Here is a 15,328-nt window from a genome sequence, read left to right on the forward strand (position 1 = left end):
ACCCACCTGAGCCAAAGGCAGACACACCCAGGCAAAACCTCGCACACGTATACAGTACGCACATGCACGGCTGCAGCGACAAGCACGGACAGAGTGCAGCTAAACAGATGAGTGAAAAACAAACCTTGAAAATACACCCATAAATCAAACTGCTCTGACAGCACACACTTCTGTTGAATGATGAAGTGGCCGAAAATTATTTGGAAACGTTAAAACAGTGTGAATCAGTTTGTCCTTTGGTTCGCTTGAAAAAGCTTCATGTTGCATCAGTTCCAATGAATGACTCAAAAAATAATTACAATCCTGATATGAAATTACATCTGTATGCGTCTGTGCAAATAAGATGGCTTAAACCAAACAAGTACATAGATTTCATCAACTCATCAACACTGTGTCTGGACACTGTGATATATTTGCAGGGAAAGCTCACCTGTGTGAACACATGTAGGCCAAGGATCTCTCCTCGGGCCACGCAGGCGATGTGGCCCAGTTTGTAAGCCCTGCAATGTGAAGTGGAGGGCCGGCCGGAGGAAGATGAGGGGTGTTAAGAGACGGAAACAGCTGGTGAAAAGCCCAAAGGATATTAATCTGAGGGGGGAGACAGGATGGCAGCAGAAGAGGCCGTCTAATAAAGCATGGTATTACTGCGGCAAAGGTGTGTGTGTCTGTCTTCCTGGAGGATTACTGGTGAGCCAGAAAAAAAAAGTCCATCTGGCTACTACAAAATTTTAAAAACTTTCTACATCTTACACTTAATCTTGAGCACGTTTTTCAATGTGCTCAGTTCATGGCTGTTGAGAAATCTGCGATTACCTCTGCTTCATCCGATGAATCCAGTAAGGTAATTTTAAAGTTTTACAAGCCTTCACACACTTAAAGATGGGGGGGTTTTTGAAAATTAGATAAAATAAAGCAATCCAAATTTTCTCTGCGCAATTAAAGTTCCGGTTAAAAGGCAGAAGAGGAGGATGGGCGGGGAAGCTGGGCGGCATCAGTCGCACAGACAGTAATGACGGCGCCACTGCTGTTTAACAATCAAAGATGGGAGGCGGGGGCTCGCGAGGAAGTCTCTCCTCGAAAAATACAGGTGTTTGGTACAATCAAAGCTCAGCTTGCAGAAATGACTGGGTTTGAAGTTGAAAGGGGAGGCGGGAGGAGAGGGGGGGCCTCTGTGGTGAGTGAGTGCCTGAATGAGGGAAAAAAAAAATGACTCAGAGGATGACTGTGGGCCGGTCGCTCCTCCGGGATTGTGAATAATTAACAAGGATAAGGAAGTTGACTACTAGGTGCTTACTGTTTACTTTGTTTGGATATTTTTGTTGCCTGTGGAGGGGAAGTGGGGCTTTAGCCAGCCAAGCTCTCTGGAGGCTGGTGTGTTGGCAGGAGGATTTGTCTGGGACACCGGTGTGGTTCCCGTGGGACTAGATGCAAGTCAATCCAGCCACAGGCCAGTGAACTAGAATCAGAACCTGCTTTATATGGTGGGAATCTGGGTTTACAAAACACACATCCTTTAAGGAAAGTCCCAAGTTGTAAACACAGAAATAAACTCACACACAAACTGTGGGCTTAAGATTTCACACTGCTCTAAACTCCTGTGACCTTAAGGGGAAGAAGGACAGAATCTGCAAAAACTAGTTCCTGACACATTACTGTAATTAAAAATACTATTAACAAGCAATGAAACAGTTTGTTAAGGGCCGTGTAGAATATTTTTGTAGAACTTTTTTTTTGGCAAGACTCACATGGCAATATCAACAGCATCAGGAACCAGTTTGTGACAGCTCCACATCTGTGAGGCCAAACTGAGCCATCGCCGGCTTAAAGTGAGATCTAAAAACAATATATATATATACATATATATATACTGTATATATGTGTGTGTATTTAAAACATCAGTGAGTCAGAGATAGCGTTATGATTTAACCAGCTTAACCAGATCCTACTCTGGCAAATTTGATGCAACAGAAATCGAGTAGAAGCTGAAAAGAAAACACCTCTGCACCCGACAGGCTAGTCCTACAACAAATCAAAGCAAGGATTAAAGTGAAGCGTGCTCCTCGACGAATATCTTAATAGCTGTTAATTTTCTTTTAAAGTAATTTTGCTGTCAACATCAATTACAGCAGATACGGTAGCAGAATCTAAACCTCTCGCTTCTCGGTTTTGTTATAATCTAATTCAACTCCACGGCGCTGAGATGGGGTGTACGACTATGTCGCTGTTATTATTCTATCAATAACCACAGGAAGCACATCCAGACGTTTTGATTGGCCCCTTCAGATCGTCGCCAGGCATAATCAATTCAAACTCAAGGCCGAAACTTTCCCAATAAAAGTTTGTGGATGGGGTTCTTAGCAGGATTGTTGTCTTCTGTGAATGCCACAATGTTCAAAGAATAAAATGGTGACAGGTTGTGCTTTAATAAGAGATGGATCCTGGTCTTGGTATAGGAACCTCCAGGCTGGACATGGTTAAAAAACTAAGATATACCATCAACTGGTAGACAGACATTTGACATAAACACAAAGCCAAATGTCTTCCTTCTATGTATTTCCTAAAATGAAAAACTAAATCTTCAATCTTCTTTTTCATGTTATTCTTTTATGTTTGCGATGTTCCAGTCCTATAATACTGTCACAGGTGTATACACTGCACAAAAAAATTACACAAAATGTAAAAACCACATAGTTTGTGTTTTTCTGTCCATAGTGGGGGGAAAACTATTTTTTCAGTGGTTCAGAAAACCCAAAACTAAAAAACGTAATTTTGGTAAGAACAGGCCCCGCATGATTCTGTCGCAATGCTGAACATTACATCTTCATACTCACATGTGTACACTGCACCTTATTCCTAATATAATCATGGGAAGTAATCCATGTGACCCTGAAAACCCGAACAGTTTTGAGACGTAAGGTTCAAAGGTGCTGCAGTCGCACAGAACGACACTAAAAGTCTCTGAGATTTTGCTGGATGAATAACAAAAGCAAATGCCAGCACATCAGGAGAAGCTTCTTTGCAAGAGTGCTTAAAGAACCACAAATATTTTCAAGCACACAAGTCATGTAAGCAGTGACAGAAATAAAATTCTGTCAAACAAGCTATCTAAACACATTTAAATCATTAGGAGAATTTGTAAGCCCCCACTTGGAATTGCACTGTAATTAAATGTTATTAAGCCGTCTTCTTTTGATTGTGCTGCATTGTATTCATGAGGAAATATGCCTGACTATTTAAACTTGTCTGTAAACACCATTTAAACGTGGTGTGTGGTCCGCAGTTCAGTGGCCTGAGATCTCCTGCATGTGCATCATACTATAATATATGATGCCAATTTTAATTATACTTTGCTGGCAATAAATTAGGTTTAAAACATTGTCTAGGTGATATTATTCAAGCAGTTCTTTCGGAATAAAAGCTTTAATGTGAGCAGATGTGTTGTTACAGCTTTTGGTCAAATAATGAGCTCACTGGAAAAACACTTCCTGATTGGTGCGATCATTATTCACAACTTCAAGGTGAGCGTCAGTCTAACATCTAGCTGTGTGCTGAATCAGGATTTTGTCGATATTTACAAATCGCCCCGTGCTCCCAGTGTTTGACAGTTCAAAGTCAGCGTTTGTAAAGTGCTGCTTCAGAGAAAGAGGAGCAGAGATGGTAGGAAGTCACTTCCCGCCGGCTTGTCTGTGGTCTGTGTTTGTCAGTTCATTTGAAGCCGCTCCACCGACATGCTGCGACAGGAAAGGAATTAACTCAGCGAGGAGACAGAATATAAAAAAAAAAAAAAGAGCCTCAAAGGATAGAGATGATCAAAACTATTAGACGTGTGATGCACAATAAAAGATGCTGCTATCCATTAAACTTTGACATGTTACACAGAATCCAGCATTTATCACGTACTGTGAAACTTTTGTAAGTGTTTGATTGGCGCGTTAAACACGGCTCATACTAACATGAGTCACTTACACTGTTTCTCGCCGTTTCAGAACTGTTGCACACAGGAATTGGCAAGAAAGACGTCCAGATGTGGCTCCTGCGTCCTAACCTTGGACCACCTCTCATGACCGTCTGCACTCACAGGATATCGGCTATCTGATTCAGTCTGCCGTCACTCAGCGGGCCACGTTAATGCAACAGAGCTTTAAAACTGTACGACTTAAGACCTCACTAATCTCCAATACATTAGCCGTATTCATGTCAAGTATTAACCTGTGTGTGGTTTTGAAAGAAATGGTTTCTAAGCATCATGTTTGTTTGTTAATGCTCCATTCCTGCACAGTATAGTTCATTTTTCATAGTTCACCATGTTTCTATTCTAAAATAGTCTCCTCTTTTTACCAGGGTTCTTCTATATTTTTTTTTTTTGTATATTTTGTATCGTTCTTATTTCTTAGACTTATGTTTGTGCTTTTTGCCTCAAATACCGGGACAAATTCCTTGTATTTGTGAGCGTACGTGGCCGTGAACACGATTGTGATTCTAAGAGAGTGTGCAAGCAAAACCCAAATTTGTGAAGAGTGCACTAAAAGCCCTGGAATTTAATTTAATCTTGAGCGATTAAGTAATACAAATGGGAAACAAGGCAGACCAAAGATATGTAACATAAACATGTGACTATTAGATAAATACATATAAAAAAACAACCTGCTTCTTACAGTGCTATAAATATTAAATGAGTGAAGTGTCAAATGTATAGTTTGATTTTGACAGATGATCTTGCCACTCATTTACTATAGAGTTTTTAAATTGTCTAATTAATATTCTAAATTTAGTCTATTTATCTGATTACTTTTTAAGATACTGTTACAGAAATACAGCTTTGGTTATCAAATTAGCTTTAGTGGCCATGTATATGAGTACACACATACAAGTGTAGTTAGTTCTTTGCATTTAACCCAACCAAGTGAACACACTTGGAGCGGTAAGCAGCCATGCAAAGCTCCTAGGGAGCTGTGTTTTAGATGTTTGCTCAGCCATGGACATAGAGGGGATCAAACTGCTCTAACCAGTTGTCATAAAGACACGTCTGTCTGCAATGTCGCTGGGACAATGAGATTTAACTACAAAACACTCAGAGAACTACTGGTGTGGTACTGTAAAGATAAAAAATAAAAAAAAGTCTGTTACAAGAACATTCTCTGTTCTGTACTGAAAATGATGCTGTTAAAGTCACAGTAGTAGACATTAACCCATGTTTTAAATGTGGTGTAAGCTTGTGAATAAACTGTTTAGTCATTAGTTCACAAGAAACATGAGGACCTCAGGTTGTTGCTCACCAGTCTGGAATGGTTGATAAAACCATCTCTAAAGAGTTTTGAATCCACAAATCCACTGTCAGACACACTGTGAACAAATGGAGGAGATTTACATAGATTTAGATAGGGACCCAGAGTAACTTCTAAGCCGCTAAAGCCCTTTCTTACGTTGGTTAACGTTAATGTTCATGACTCCACCATCGGGAAAACTCTGAACAACCATGGTGTGCATGACAGAGTGGAAAGACAAAGACACTGCTCTCCAAAAAGAATATTTCTGCCCGTCTGCAGTTTGCTAAACATCACGTGGACAAGCCAGAAGATTATTAGGAAAAGGTTTTGTTGACAGATGAGACCAATGAGAGGATCATGTTTGGGGACTAAACAACGCTGCATTCCAGCATCAGAACCTCATCGCATCCATGAAACACGTGGGTGGTAACGGCCATCACTGATGGCCGACTGGGGCCTTTCTGAGTTTGCATGTTCTCCCTGTGTCTGCATGAGCTCTCTCTGGGTACTCCGGCTTCCTCCCACTGTCCAAAGACATGCTGGTTAGGTTAATTGGTGATTCTAAATTGACCGTAGGCGTGAGTGTGAATGGTTGTCTGTCTCTCTGCGTTAGCCCTGCGATAGACTGGAGACCCTTCACAGGACAAGCGGTTACAGAAGATAGATGAATGAATGAATTTTAAATTATACCAGTGAAGTCTAAAAGAAAATGTCAGGACATCTGTCTGTGAACTGAATCTTAAGAGAAACTGGGTCATGCAGCAAGACAACGAGCCCAAGCACACAAGTCGTGGTTACAGAAGAAAATTAATGTTTTGCAACGGCCCAGTCAAAGTCCTGACTTTAATCCAATAGAAATGTTGTAGAAGGACTTGAAGCAAGCAGTTCATGTGAGGAAACCCATCAACATCTCAGAACTGAAGTGGTTCTGTACTGAGGAATGGGTTAAACTCCTCCTAGCCGCTGTAGACGACAGATCAGCAGTTATCGGAAACATTTAGTTGCTGTTATTGCTGCACAAGGAGGTCATATACCAAATACTGAAAATAAGGGTTCACTTACCTTTAGCACCTCAAAGGTATGAACAGATGCTTTATTTTCTTGAATAAATAAATAAACAAGCAGAATATTTCTGTTGCATTTGTTTGATTGGGTTCTCTTTATCTACTTTCAGCACTTGTGCGAACATCTGCTTATGTTTTGAGTCATTTTTATGCAGCCTCCCAGCCGCTGTAGAGGACTGATCAGCAGTTACCGGAAACATTTAGTTGCTGTTATACTCAAATTCCTTTGAATAAATAAGTACAAGTATAATATTTCAGTTTCATTTCTTTGATTCAGGTTCTCTTTGCCTACTTTGAGTACTTGTGTAAAAATCTGTTGATGTTCTGAGTGATTTTTATGCAAAAATGTAGAAAAGTCTGAGGGGCGCAAATACTGTGAAGCGGCACTGCATACAGCTTTCTGCTTAAAATTTACTCCACTGTTTCCAACAAACAGTCCCACTTGATCCCCTGTTTTCCCAAAGCAAGTCATTTCCTCACCTCCAGCCAAGGAGGGCGCATCTTCAAAAGGTGGAGAGACGGTGCAGCGGAGGGCGGAGCCTGGAGGAGCTCAAGACGCACAGCCTATCCTGAAGACTGTCACTACTGACAATGCTGCGTACCTGTGCGCCAAGACGCTGATATACCGCCACACCTGGAGCAACTGCGATGGAGAAAATCCACTGAAATACGATGAGGATATTATTTTTAACGTGCTCACTTTTCAAAGAAGAAGCAGAAGCGACAGAGCTGCGTCTATTCCAGAAAGAAAATTAGATAAGCGGCAGCTCCAAACTCAAACAGGTAACTCGGGAATTTTAATTTGCTGCAACTGCGACCTCCTGTAAGCGTTACCATGTCTCCCCATATTATCTCTGTTACCAGAAATTACATAATTAATCGTTAATTAAACTGCAGTTGGGGTTTGTAGACCTCAAGTCTGCTATTGGGAAGTTTAATATATGTATATATTTAAAAAAAAGTTATTTCACGTTCACGTAAAATCTACATAATGTAACAATATAAAAATACTTATTTCATTTAAAGAGAGATTTACAATTCTGTTTAACCTCAAATTTTGAAAATGGTTTAAAACGCTGATGTGTTTAAAAAACATGAACATGAATGGAATAAAAAACTATAACGTCCTGGTTTCCAGGTATGAAACTATCAGAATAAAGGTTTACTGCAGCAAAATATTAAGCAAGTTGATCTGCAGGTGGATCATAGTGTAGTTAGTACTAAAATAAAAACAGTTATAAATATTTTCTTCTCAAAATCGTGGTCATTTTTCAATGAATCAAGTCTGAACATTAATTCTGGTCAATATTGCTCCTCTTTTTCTCCCACTATATATATTGTATATATTACTTATTACTTTTATTTAAAGTATAATGTTTCATGTCCTCCAACACATGCAGTCTAGCCACTGGAGAAAAATTCAACATTTTCTAGAAGGTACGGCAGTAAATCAGTGAGAGAAAGGTGATTTTAAATCAAGATTCGGCAAAACATAGCTATTAATATCCAATGAATGTACCTGCTTTCACATCAATCTGTACCTATTGGTTAGTTTTTATTCATTATCTTCATATAAGAATGGTTTTATTTAAAAATGTTATTTAAAATATATTTCTTTACTTTATGTACCCTTAAAATTCAGAATCAGAATCAGATTTATTGCCACATATGCAAGACAAGGAATTTGTCTTGGTGTTTGGCGCAATCAATATAGTATCCTAAAACACATTAATAAAATAGTAAATAAGAAACATTATAAGATGTCCAAAATATACAGAGAATATATATATATATATATATATATAGTTTTAGAAAATGAACTTTAGAGTGCACAGGTGTGCAAAAAAAGGAAGTATACAAATGTTTACAGTATAAAGTATTAATTAAATAACATCAACTAACACACGTAATATAATATGTTATTTATATAATATGTAAAAGAAACCTGAACTGATGTGGAGCTAATTCTATTACTGAGTTAATTTATTTATGTACTGTTGCATATTTTTATGTATTTTCAAACTGCTATCTTTTGTATGCAAAAGTAAAAAGAGCTATATGAAAGTTGCCTAAAACTGAAGAATCAGCATATACGCAACATATATTCTTTTTTTGAGAATTAAATTTCGGCGAACAAACAGCCGTAAAACAGGGACTGCATTATTTAAAATCTGGAGAAATGAAATCTGAAATACAGCCTGTGTGAATGACAATGTCCTTAATTTCTTTGCGCATTTTAACATAAAACAATAACAACATTAACAAAAAAATGTTTCTGCAGAACAATCAAGCACGACTGTTGCTATAAAGAGGAACAAAACCAATACAGTAGACAATAATGACAACCCTGAAAAGCCGGTAAGTTGGCTGAGAAATAGATTTAAAATTTATGTTTCCATTCAGAAGACATAAAACATTTCTCTTTAAAGAGTCTGTCTCGGCGTCTGTTGCGTAAAATGTACGGAATGCGTGTTAGAGAGTGTGACTCAATGTCGCACAGACGCTCTTAAATCATTCGGGATGTTAGCTGTCATCCATATCTAAACTATCTCTGCACTTAATCATACAGTTAGAGGAACAGATTAGCAGAGATTAGCGCTACATCTCAGCTCTGTGTGAGACTTAATGCTTCTCTCAGGTGTGCAAAAGGCAATAGTCATCGGCCTTTGTTTTTTTTTTTTTTACAAATGCCAATCATTTTCTCCTGCACGTAGCTAATGCTCAAAGTTCAGAAACACATTTGAAGCTCTTGATGACAGCTGACGCGACCCCTGCCACACTGGCGTGCTCCACTCCACCCTTGATGTATTTCAAGCAGGTTAAAACAAACAACTTGCAAATGCCTTTTGACCTAAACTAGACTTTACACACTCAGCACAAAGTTTCTGTTCAAAGTGAGTCATAGTCAAAGTTATATTTCATCTGTAAGTCACTGAATCCCATCTTGACTAAGAGGTTGAGCGTAATTATTGGTTTCTGAAAGTTTGAAAGTGTTAAAAAAATAGGTTACACAATTATTTTTATTTTTTAAATCGGCAGTAGATAGACGAATACTAATAAAACTGTAAATGGAGTTCTTTCTAAACGGGCGCTCCCTCGTCGGGCCTCTTCTCTTTGGCAGACTTGTAAACTGGAGGCCATGTTGGGTCTTGGTCGGACAGGTTTTATGACCACAGCTCTGTCATTGCTCTATACCATCCTCCTCCTCCCAGGTTGTCTCCCCCCTCCATGCCAGCTGTTTCCTTAGGAGCTTGCGGTGTTCCCAGCACTTCGGCGAATGGAGGAGGACGCCGCTGTCTCCATTTGTTTACGGTCATGTCAGCAAGGCAGTCGGCAAGGGGGGATCCCGCCATGCATTCTCAAAAAATTACAGAGCAGTAGTTCTGGCTCCAGGCCGACGTGAAATAAATCAGCTTGACCTTTAACATCCGACCTTTCATTAGGGAATTCCAGACTAATTGCTTTATGATTTCATTAGGACTAGAAAGCAACTCTGAGTGCTTTGACAGAACCTTTGAATACTTGGTGTGGTTTGGCTGTATTTACTAAACCAATTGAGTCAATAGAACCAATAAAGCCCCTCTGCTGAGGGGATCCTTCACTGTCAGTCTGCCTGACACCACCTGTGAGATGAACCTTGTCCACGCTCTCCTGCCTGCAACGGATCTATATAACGGATGCAGGTCTTCCACTGAAGCTTGACCTCTTGTTTCTGGACAACCTTACGCACTTGTCAGATATGATATCACGCCAAGAGATCTCAAGGCCGAGCCTCTAAAGCTCCAGACTACTTTATTGTTTCCTGCTGTAAAGATAATTGTAGATGTTTGAGGCTGGGGTGGGGATGAGTGGAAGTCAACAAGATTGTTTGGGGCTAGGACCTGTTTGGAGCCAAGCGTATGTCTTGAATGCTGGTAGCTTCTTGTCATAAATTTCCACAGACTTTAACAAGCTTTCTGTCACCTGGAAATAGAGCCCCTCCTCCTGCATGGGATGGCTGACTGATGCTGTTGAGGTGTGCACAAGCGTGCATTCCTAAAGTGTGCTGGGGACAGGATGCTTCTAAGCGTGCGCCCATAATTATATACATATAGAATTGTTCTCATGTTATTGTTGTTACTCCCATTCTCATTGAGCTGAATGCCATCAGTCTGCAACTGTTGGGGCTTTCTGCCTGCAGTGTGTAAGGGGCAGGGCAGTTTACGGGCCTCCTTTTGTGACTTGCCTGGAGGGCTGTTGTTGTAAATCATGTGTGATTCATAAAAACTGGTTCTCCTGTCTGCCAGGTTTCATCTACACAAACCTCAGAGACGTACAAATAGACTTTGGCCCGCAGCCATACCTCCCTGGAACTTCTTCCTTTACCAAACTGCTCTCCTGTCAACACTCCCCTTCGCTCTCGTCCCTCCCCCATCTCACCAGCATTATCTCCCCCCTCGCTGCAGCCTCTGCCTGGGTGCAGGGCAGATGATGTTGTTTTCTTTGCGCTTGTCTTTGACTGTCCTCCATGGGAAGTACCTGGCAGCGGATGCATGTGGCAGGCTTCTGTCTGGACACGTCTGTCTCCCCCTCTCTTCTGTCTCCACGGCCACGCAGCGTGAGAACGCCAGTATCCATGGTGATGGAGGAGGTGTGCTTGGGGTTGGATATTTAAATGTTGCAAACAGGAGGATTTAGACCTCTTACGTTCAGAAACATTAGATGAGCAGAAGATGATTAATTTCAAAGAGCGCAGTGAAGGTTCTCGGTCATCTAGGTCTTTGGACAACAACATTTTAGCTAGAGAAGAAAGATGGTTTGAAAGAGGAGTAAAAGAAGCCAGCTATGTCAAACTGGAAAATCCCTCTCTGAACAGGGGAAGAGGACTGAGATATAATCTGTCATCAATTTACAACACGGTCTTAACATCTGGAAATCTCATCTGAAGAGATAACAGTTTGTCTTTGCTTTCTTTCTGCAGGTTTTTAATCCATCCCACCATGTGCTAATCTCCTCAGCGTCACCTAAAAGACACTGAACAACATTCAGAGCGGCTGACATCATCTACAGTCTTGCACCTGCACTACCTGCTCACATGGCCCACCCTTACGAGCCCTGGCTAAGGACAGCACAACCTAGTGGCAGCTCAGAGGACATGAACATCCCATCCTGGTGGGACCTTCACCGGGATGTGCAACCAGGGAGCTGGATAGACCTGCAGACGGGGCAAAGTGTTGGTTTGCCTTCAGTGAGTCCAGGGAGCTCCATGGGGTTGCAGTCATCCTTAGGGCCCTATGGCTCTGACCCTCAGCTGTGTACCCTGCCCCCAGCTCAGCACGCTCCAGCGTCACACTCATCCCACCTCTTCCCCCAGGATGGCTTTAAGATGGAGCCACTGGGCCCTGAAATGCTGCAGCAAGAAACCTTCTCCTTGGAAGAACCTCAGGAGACCTCCGTGTCTGCTCGCCCCAAACCCCAGCGCCGCTCCTCCTCCAGAGGCGCCGGCCAAGCCGCATGCCGCTGCCCCAACTGCGTCCATGCTGAGCAGATGGGCCAGAGTACCGATGACAGCAGGAGGAAGCACATGCACAACTGCCACATCCCTGGCTGTGGCAAAGCATACGCCAAGACCTCCCACCTGAAGGCTCATCTACGATGGCACAGCGGGGACAGGCCGTTTGTCTGCAACTGGCTCTTCTGCGGCAAGAGGTTCACGCGCTCTGATGAACTGCAGCGCCATCTACAGACTCACACTGGCGCCAAGAAGTTTAGCTGTGCGTTATGCCCCAGAGTGTTCATGCGCAATGACCACCTGGCCAAACACATGCGCACACACGAGTCCCCGCCGGGACAGGAGGAGCGGGTAAACGGAGACGGGAGGACGGATAAGGGCTTTGATGCACCTACACCTCCTCAGTCTTCCTCAAATGTGTCTGCATCTGACAGCACAGAGCCTCCGCTGAAGCTGAAATGTGAGACAGACCCGTCAATCTCCAGCGTGACAGGGCAGTCCGGCTAACATTAACCAAAGATAAAAGATATTTTGCAATTACAGATTCATCATCTCTCCCCTCTCTCTCATAGAGGTGTAGTTTTACAATAGAATAGAAAGTAGAAAAAGGTTCGGGCACACTTTTACTGAAGAAAGCTGGATGAAACAAAACGAAAATATACACACCTGTGATCCAGAGAATTTATCAACTGAGTTTACTCACTGATAATTGTGATGTTATAGCACGCAGGAAAACAGGAGTTCGACTGATTCTGTGCATAAGACTCGTCTTTAATGACTAAACATGAAAGGTGGCGAAGGAGGCAACAGAGCTGGAGCTGCTGCTGCTTGTTGCTGGACTTCTATTGCTGCTAAAGCTACAGCTGCCAGGAGATCAAGAGACTGGAATGAGTTCATCAGAGGGTGGCTTGTTAACTTGTTTACAGTGAAAACTATCAAATGTGTTACTGGAGGAAAAAAGTTTAATTTACCAATTACAAGGAGACATTGTGTTTATGTTTAAGGCTGTCACTGTATGTGTGTAGTCTACATAGCCTGGTATAGTACATGCCACTAAGCTATGTGAATATAATATAATATAATATAATATAATATAATATAATCACCACTGTAGGTTGGTGGCCCTTAATAACACATATTAATAACAACAATTACACAATATGAGAATGTGAACAGGTGTTCAATATGTGACACAAAAAAGCAATGAGCCACTACAGTGATGGGAACTCCAAACTAAACTGAAGACTGAGACGATAAGGAGTGATCGGACAAGCCAAGGGCGGAGGATGAGCAGAAGAACTTGGACATGGACGGAAAATAGTGCACTTAAAATATTTTTTTTGGTAATAACAATATATCAAATCCTGTGTGTAATGTGAAAGATGTCACTTGTGGTGATGAGTCCACAGGAGATTTATCACCCAGTCCTGCAGTTCTACTTAGCTGTGTTTTAGCATCTTTCAGCTCATTGTTTTGGTTTTCCTGTCCTGAACTTAACTCTTTGTTTCAGCGTCTGCACTCTCATTAACATATCTCCAGCCGAATCCTAGCCTGGTGTAGCCACATGTATTTTTTTTTATCAGAATATGAGATATACTAAATATCTCTGCATCACCTGGATAGTCCTACAATCAATCAGAACCATTTAGAACAAATTGAACTCAACAGTGTTCAGATGATGTGTACGACTATGCCGCTTTTTCTCTTCAGTCCATCGCCAAATAAAGCCCGCCCACACGATTATTTGATTGGCCTGGCAGATTTTTGCTGGAGAATAATCAGTTCCCAAAGGAGAGACTGAAGACCAGCTGTCCCCAACAATAATTTTGTGGGCGGGGGAAGGTTGGACTGTCTTCCAGGTTAGCCATATCGAGCTAACCTCCTAATAAACCCACTCCTGCCCCTCACCAAAACACCATATCTGTGTAATGAGACCGCCTTTTGTTAACACACTTACCATAAAGGAAAGAATACAGTTAAATAAATATGTAAGTACCATATTTACTCTTTCTTCTACTGCCCTCATGAGTCCAAAATGAATTAATACTCCTCTAATGCTGACTAGAGCAAATTAACAAGGTGGTGGAACAGGTGGTGTTTATCAATCACAACTATGGAAACTTCAGACTTGTGTACTTGTTGGTTCTGATTTGACAAGTTTGGCAGGACAAAGTATAGTCATGGGAATGACAGTATACTTGCCCACGAAATGCATTCTGGGAAATCTGGATACACCAAGTCCACACAAGTTATACATCCTCGATAAAAGAGATGGGGTAAGAACACACTTGGGTATTTGGACTGTACTTGGTCAGATGATTTCACAAGAACACGCTACAGAAAATCTTGGGAGCAGAAGATTGTGTTACTGGCGTTACTATACAGGTTTTACCTCAATAAGTGGCTTTCTCACAGTTCTCCCAGATATTATCAACCCTAAAACCACTAGTGTGCCAGCTGTTTGCCAGCTGTTGGTGCATTCAAGGCTGCAGTTTGTTCATGTTCACTGACTTCATAACTCCTTTACTGGAGAATTATCATGCAGAGAAAGACTCTGTGAGCAGTTAGATAAATTAAATGAAAAGCAATAGAACAACACAAGCAGCATACATTGTTAGGGCTACTTGTTTTGGTTAGTTAACTTACATAATCAATATTGTATGATCTATAGTTCTGTAGTGAGCAATGCGAGCAGCTTTACAGGTTCCATTAGGGTTTATATAAACAATCACACATTAGGCAGATTTCTACATATTAGGGAGATACATTATTGGAGGCTCACAATGGCTGTATTTATGATTAGAAAATAAATAATGGATGATAAGTGCTTAAACAATAGTCAATGATTGTACATTGACTATTATTATTATTATTATTGATCTTATGGACAATTTTTAACTGGTTGCTTTAGTAAATGCCTTAGTTGTGGAGAGTGTAATAAAATACGTATAAAAAAAACTTGTAATAAGTTAAATATCATGGTGTAATAACTTGTATTTAATCTTTCATTGTCCTTTATTAAATAAAAATACATATATGCTGTGTCCATGTCTGACTTTTATTTACGTGTTTGATAACATTTTGTGTAGTTTAATCAGCACTCTCAAAATAATTTAACGGATGTTTGCAGAACCTATAAATGATTTAGATTCAGAATGATATACTGTGGATGTTACTGTGTTATTATTACTCTATTTTCCATTATTATGCTGCGATAGTTGCAGTGGTTGGGAATCACAGAATAACAAAATTATAATTATTATTAATCATCATTAACACTCAATTTATTCTAATTTTATTCATTGCATTTCTTTTCATTAATGCTAATAGCAATTAAGTCGTCTTCTCTGGGGGCTATTTTTAAGGGATTACAAGATAAAAGGTCAACCAAAATCTCTTATAACGTCTCTGCTTAAACTGTAGGAGACGTTGTGTTCAGGGACAAGATGCTGAAATTAGGAGCTGTCAGAAATAATATTACTAAGGAGTCAACGGACAGAAAGCAG

At 40.7% G+C, this 15,328-nt stretch overlaps 2 protein-coding genes across 2 annotated transcripts in view; one reads left to right on the top strand and one right to left on the bottom strand.

Moving 5' to 3' along the window:
• scrn2 (secernin 2) overlaps window positions 1–15,328 on the bottom strand; it is a 32,479-nt gene that overhangs the window by 13,205 nt on the left and 3,946 nt on the right. The window lies entirely within an intron of this gene.
• Window positions 6,631–14,747, top strand: sp6 (Sp6 transcription factor). Its single transcript, XM_084572890.1, has 2 exons — window positions 6,631–7,114; window positions 11,292–14,747. The coding sequence occupies exon 2, from the start codon at window positions 11,406–11,408 to the stop codon at window positions 12,327–12,329; it is 924 nt and encodes a 307-aa protein (XP_084429016.1). The 5' UTR covers window positions 6,631–7,114; window positions 11,292–11,405; the 3' UTR covers window positions 12,330–14,747.

This window comes from Chelon labrosus, assembly GCF_963514085.1.
Source record: "Chelon labrosus genome assembly, chromosome: 2".
Taxonomy (NCBI): domain Eukaryota; kingdom Metazoa; phylum Chordata; class Actinopteri; order Mugiliformes; family Mugilidae; genus Chelon; species Chelon labrosus.

Excerpts from the sequence above, each read along its gene's own strand:
- sp6 (XM_084572890.1), top strand. The coding sequence starts at position 11,406 with ATGGCCCACCCTTACGAGCCCTGGCTAAGGACAGCACAACCTAGTGGC.